This window comes from Sinocyclocheilus rhinocerous, unplaced genomic scaffold (genome assembly GCF_001515625.1).
Source record: "Sinocyclocheilus rhinocerous isolate Xijiao unplaced genomic scaffold, SAMN03320098_v1.1 scaffold236, whole genome shotgun sequence".
Taxonomy (NCBI): domain Eukaryota; kingdom Metazoa; phylum Chordata; class Actinopteri; order Cypriniformes; family Cyprinidae; genus Sinocyclocheilus; species Sinocyclocheilus rhinocerous.
The window spans coordinates 788,652-795,335 of NW_015647064.1; the positions used below are offsets into that span (position 1 = coordinate 788,652).

The 6,684-nt window shown below is 36.7% G+C and overlaps 1 protein-coding gene across 1 annotated transcript; it reads left to right on the forward strand.

Annotated features, from left to right (window-relative positions):
- Window positions 1–2,383: 2,383 nt before the first annotated feature.
- LOC107708670 (transcription factor LBX1-like) lies at window positions 2,384–3,763 on the forward strand. Its single transcript, XM_016512964.1, has 2 exons — window positions 2,384–2,696; window positions 3,282–3,763. The coding sequence occupies exons 1-2, from the start codon at window positions 2,384–2,386 to the stop codon at window positions 3,761–3,763; spliced, it is 795 nt and encodes a 264-aa protein (XP_016368450.1).
- Window positions 3,764–6,684: the final 2,921 nt, after the last annotated feature.

The window sequence follows — 6,684 nt, forward strand, 5'->3', positions numbered from 1 at the left end:
AGAGCCACCACACACAGACGTGTCAAGGAATTTGGCTACAGTTGTCGTATTCCTCTTGTTAAGCCACTCCTGAACCACAGACAACGTCAGAGGCGTCTTACCTGGGCTAAGGAGAAGAAGAACTGGACTGTTGCCCAGTGGTCCAAAGTCCTCTTTTCAGATGAGAGCAAGTTTTGTATTTCATTTGGAAACCAAGGTCCTAGAGTCTGGAGGAAGGGTGGAGAAGCTCATAGCCCACGTTGCTTGAAGTCCAGTGTTAAGTTTCCAGAGTCTGTGATGATTTGGGGTGCAATGTCATCTGCTGGTGTTGGTCCATTGTGTTTTTTGAAAACCAACGTCACTGCACCCGTTTACCAATAAATTTTGGAGCACTTCATGCTTCCTTCTGCTGACCAGCTTTTTGAAGATGCTGATTTCATTTTCCAGCAGGATTTGGCACCTGCCCACACTGCCAAAAGCACCAAAAGTTGACTGGCCAGCAAACTCACCAGACCTGAACCCCATAGAGAATCTATGGGGTATTGTCAAGAGGAAAATGTGAAACAAGAGACCAAAAAATGCAGATGAGCTGAAGGCCACTGTCAAAGAAACCTGGGCTTCCATACCAGCTCAGCAGTGCCACAAACTGATCACCTCCATGCCACGCCGAATTGAGGCAGTAATTAAAGTAAAAGGAGCCCCTACCAAGTATTGAGTGCATGTACAGTAAATGAACATACTTTTCCAGAAGGCCAACAATTCACTAATTATGTTTTTTTATTCATCTTATGCAGTATTCTAATGTGTTGAGATAGTGAGTTGGTGGGTTTTTGTTAAATGTGAGCCAAAATCATCACAATTAAAAGAACCAAAGACTTAAACTACTTCAGTCTGTGTGCATTGAATTTATTTAATACACGAGTTTCACAATTTGAGTTGAATTACTGAAATAAATGAACTTTTCCATGACATTCTAATTTATTGAGATGCACCTGTATATATATACATATACAGTATATTGTACAGAAAAATGATGGCATAAAAAATGGTAACATCTAAGTTAACTGGTTTTATTCAAGTCAAAATATTATTTAATGTCTGATATGTCAACCTAATAACATTCATTACCAACAAAACAATTTTTTTATGGGTTAGGTCAAGTAGAAATAACTCTTTAGGTAACAACTGGCCACCACTTTTTTCAGCGTATTTATTATTAACTTTTAGTATAACTTTTTATTAACCTTTAGTAGCCTAACTATTATTATTATTATTGTTATTAAATTCAGAATTTTTTTAATGACTTTAGTTTCCTTGACAAGATGCATTGCAATTTCAGTATTTGGCAGCATCTTGGTGAAAGTTCGGGACTTGAGAACTTTCAAAACTGACAGTTTTGTAATGGTGCGCTTTATAATTTGACTTAATAACGAAACAATTACGTAACGTGCTGTTTGGGGAGTTATTATGTCGTAAACATATACGACTTTTTAACGTAATCTGAAAACAAGATCTTAATGTAGGCCTACTTTATAGCCTAATAAATATGGTAATGTTAGCGCTCCGGACAAATGTGATCCGATCTTAAACGGATTCAATATTTAGCAAATTCAATATCAAATGTCCACATTATATGTTTTACATTTAATGAATAATTAATGTATTCATACTACACGCAGTCTCACCTGTCTTCATTTTATATTGTTCAGAATGCCTCAAAAGGTCGATTCTTATGATGACTGAGAACAAAAATTCACTTGATAACACGGCTGCTCCTTGAAAATGTAGCATTATGGAAATATATTTGAATGAAGTCATGCTATGAAAATAATGAACTCATATGGAAATTATAAAAGTGTATTGATTATTGGTTAAAATATCTATCTATCTATCTATCTATCTATCTATCTATCTATTTATAATCATATGGAAATTATAAAAGTGTATTGATTATTGGTTAAAATATCTATCTATCTATCTATCTATCTATTTATATATAGGCATAACAGAACTGAGAATTAACCTATCAGCCGTCGTTTAGGACTGTTTGTTTCTTGTGCAGTATAGGCAAACAACAGCCACCAAACACAAACCTTCATCACTTCACACGACTCCGCCTTTCCGTCATAGTTAATTAACTGAGCACTAAGTAGTCCTCAGTCTCCAGAACTCTGAACAGAACTGTAGAGCTGTCAACTGTTCAATCGCTGTAGTGATGTGAGAAACTCGTTGGTTATTGCCATTGTTGCTGGGCAGCTATAGGCTATTACTCATGTGCCAAAAGACTTTTGGAAAACGGGATAGAAAGTGGTAGATTTTTAAACCAACATTATATTACTGTAATTAAAAGTCTCGCTAAATTTGTACACAATTTTATAACCAAAGCGGCTTTGCAACGGCTTGGATGACGACCACCAAAGTTGTCAAAGTCTGTGAGGCTATGGAGAGCCATGGGCTGAACCCCCTGGACCACCTTCCACCACCCGCGAGTTCCAACAAGCCCTTAACCCCCTTCAGCATCGCAGACATCCTCAGCAAACCGACTGTCAAACGAACTCCCAGGATTCACCGGCTTCCAGCATCAGAGAGACCCCGGCAGAGCATCACTGTATCACGGCAGACTCTCATCACTCAAACATCGCCTCTGTGCGCTCTTCAGGAGCTGGCCAGCAAAACGTTCAAAGGGCTCGAATTAGGTATACTCCAAGCAGCAGAAGGTAAGAAAAGAACCTGTTTAGGGATTGTAAATGAAGTCTTAGATTGTAAAAAATAATCTTTTACAATTCGTGTGCAAATAGTGTAAAAATAGTATCAACCTAAATGCATTAATGTACACCAACAAAACTATATTTTATGGGTATTATGTAACAATTACAGGTCACCACTTTTTAACAAGTGTTTTTACAGCAATGCCAAAAAAGAACCATGTTTGGCTCCCCAAAGAAAAGAACCATTGCCACTGTAAAGAACATTTGCGTAATGAAAAGAATCAATGGATGTTAGGCTAAAGGTTCTTCATGGAACCATCGATGCCAATAAAGTTAATTTAACTTTATTTTTGATCATAGCTTGACTCATTTGACATATTTTAATATTTTATAGCATACCATATCAACGTTTCAATACAAAAAAGAATACATTATTAAAGTTAAAATTGTTATATTAAGTAAATCGTTTTTTTTTAGCAATTATTATTTATATATTAATAATAGTCAGTTGTTCTACTGTAACTTTAATCACGATTATTACACAAACAAACTGTCGGCGTCACCTAATTTTGCATCACTTTCTTTTATCCACAGGAAGGGATGGGTTGACTCTGTTTGGTCAAAGGGACAGTCCCAAAAAGCGCCGAAAATCTAGGACGGCCTTCACTAATCACCAGTTATATGAACTAGAGAAAAGGTTTCGCCATCAGAAATACTTGTCACCCGCCGACAGAGACCAAATTGCCCATCAGCTGGGGCTGACAAATGCGCAGGTTATAACCTGGTTCCAGAATCGACGGGCAAAACTAAAGCGAGACCTGGAGGAGATGAAAGCGGACGTGGAGTCGGTCAGATCCACAGGTATAGTGCCTCTGGATAAAATCGCTAAACTGGCCGATCTGGAGAGGTGTGCAGTTGGAGCCACGGGGCATACGGGGCCTGAGTGCTCGCCACGGCTGGGTCACGAGTACAAGAGTGCGCACAAATTATGTCTGTCCCCCATGTCGTCTCTCTCAGACCACACAAGTCAAGACTACTCCGAGGACGAGGACGTGGAAATAGACGTCGATGTCTGATCGAAACACTGCATATTGATTTAAACTTTTGTAAATGTATATTTTAAGACACGCATGCACATAACCATCTACATGATTGTAATGTTTTCTGAAACTGAATTAGTTTCATTTATAGCCAGACTATGCAAGTCTAACTCTTATTTGTTCAATGTGAACTAGCAGCTTACGTTTTTATATATAATATATTGTATGTAATGTAATGGCTTTAATGAGTGTAATAGAATATTTCACGAATCAGGGCAACAAACAGAGCAATACAACCTCTTAATGAGAAAAAAAAACTATTTTTACATGTGTATTTATTGCGTATAATTTGTACACAATCGACAGTGACTGCTTTTTGTAAAGTTTTTGAACAGTTTACTTGCAATATAGTGCCTTCCAAAAGTAGGCCATTGTACCAATACCCAATGTGTCGTTTAATGTATTGAGTTTGAAAATAAAAACATTTATACCTTTTACAAAGACGATGCTATGCCGAGTCTGTACAACAATAACAATCACCATATTCTGATAAAACACTGTTATTATTATTATTATTATTATTATTAACAACAACAACAACAACAAGAATTGTGTTTTGTTTATCATTTCGCCTAAATTGTAGGTTAAGTGATTTAGCAATACAGAAATAAATGTCTGCGCTTTATAGGCTACTGCAGTAATTTTTTTAAACTATATTTTGACAATTAGGTTACAATTTTTTTTGCTTAATTAAAAAAACGTAAACATTTTCAGATATTAGATAACTGCCATGTAAACATTATTTGACAGAAGAGCTAACGAACTTGTGCGCGACAGCCAAGAGCTTCATACTTTTTTTTGTAATTGCTAACTGCCTTGATTTCGTTGCTCAAAACGAAAAAAAGAAGGGAAGAAAAACATTCTTGCCCCTTTAACGCTATTGTTTTTGCTCTCTACAGAAGAAAACAGAGAGCCTTTGGCTTACTCCGCTCTCTCTTTCACTTTGCAATAGCGTGACTTGGCTTTTGACCCAACAACGTGTGTTTTTCCATTCTGGGCGAAATTTATGTGAGAAACACAAATCTGGGGCGCTGGGGAGAAAAAGGAGAAGAAAGACACAAAAAACACCAAGTTTTGGTCCAGTTTCTCCAGGGCTATATAATCCTTTTTGTTCACGGGTGAAGCTGTAATTTCCAGCGTAAAGCATGAAAGCTGAGGACAAATGAGCCATCCACCCTGATGTGACAAGTGACAATGGCGCATGGCCGGACTCCTGCGGTTCACCATACTGAAACAAGTGTGTCCAGCCACATAAAAAAGACGCGAACGTTTGGAGGCCATATGGTTTCTGAAATTTTCACACAATTTCAGACAATTTGATGGATTGCGTTAACCCCTCTTTTAAACAGTTTAACGCAGCGCGAACAAAGGCCATACATTGGAGTCTCTCCTCGAGAAAGCATCTGTACCCATGAATGTCCTCTCTTTTCTTCTCGCCTTTTTTAGCTTGGCGTTTTGAACAAGTCAATGAATTACAATGAAACTCTCTCTTTTTTGTGAGGCACTGACTTTCGTCCCCCTTTTGGTTATTTTAAATGATTTGTTAGACTTGTGTGGGGGGACTTTTTAGTTAAAGAATACGTCCTCATTTTGTTGGAGTTTGATGTTCAGGAGGGGACTCGTTAAGCGTTCAAACCAGGGCCCTCATGTCAGCTCTGCTAAAAAGGGGGTCTTTTGTTTATAATGTTTGGTTCTTTTGCCTCCTTACCTTAAGCCTATTTGACTTTGAGGAGATTAATAACGCCAAAACTGGATAATGTGCTAAAGAGCGTGTGAGCTTTAAAAAACAAGACGCATTGAGTGTGCTGTCAGTAGCAGATGTGTGTCATGTATAAAAGGAACAACAGTACCTAACGTTGTTTTGTAAAGAGGAAGATGAAGTGCAAAGGCAAGATAATATATGGCTAGCTGTTTTGCGGCTATATAAGCAAATGTAAATGGTCACAATTTTATAATTTTATTTTAAATGGACAAAAAAATATTTATATTGAATTTATAATGTTATTGTTTTAGCATCACCCAGAAATGTGGAATTTTTGTTTGAAAATGACATATTTTCTTCTTTTTTTCTATATTATTATTATCATTATTTTCCCAGAAAGCATAGTGTATCCTTGAAGTATGCACTTGAAAAAAAGAAAGAAAGAAGAAGAAGAAGAAGAAGAAGAAGGGAAACATCACTTTTTTACAGATTTTTTTCTTCTCATTTTTTTTTTTAAATGTATTTCCCAATATCGAATATATAAAATGCTATCATCAGTGGCAAGGCAAAAGAAAAAAGGCAAAAAAGAAAAAAAGAGAAAGTTTTCATTATTGTCATTTCCATCACAAAATGCTATTAAAGACAAATAATTTAAATTAATAATTTAAAAATGTTATGAAAAGTTCATGACATTACAGTTTTTTTTTTCCAAAAGTAGGCTATTCGTTAAAAAAATAAGTAGGACACTATAGCCTATAATTGGAAATTGTTCGTAAACATATAGTGGGACTGCATTTACTTATTTAAGACCAATAGGGCTTCTTTTCAGTCCACTGGGTCAAAAGTGGCTATAAACGCCCATGATTTTGCCAGGTAAGACATGTTCCTGGATCAACATCTTTTGGTGATCCTGGATCAACATTACTGTCCAAAAATATAGACTTAACCCAATCCCTACCCCTAAACCTAACCCTACCTATAATTTATTCTTAAAATCAGTGTGAAATGATAGCTGATTAACAAGGGTGTAGAAGCACCTAACCCTGATCGTAAGCCTCAGATATTTCCTGAAAAGTTATCCCTCATTTCTGAGTGGTTGCTTGGGATGTTGTTCCAGGATCAGCAAGGATGTTGATTCAGGAACATGTTGTACTTGGTGAAATGACGTTCACCAAACGCCCATATATCTGAAAGT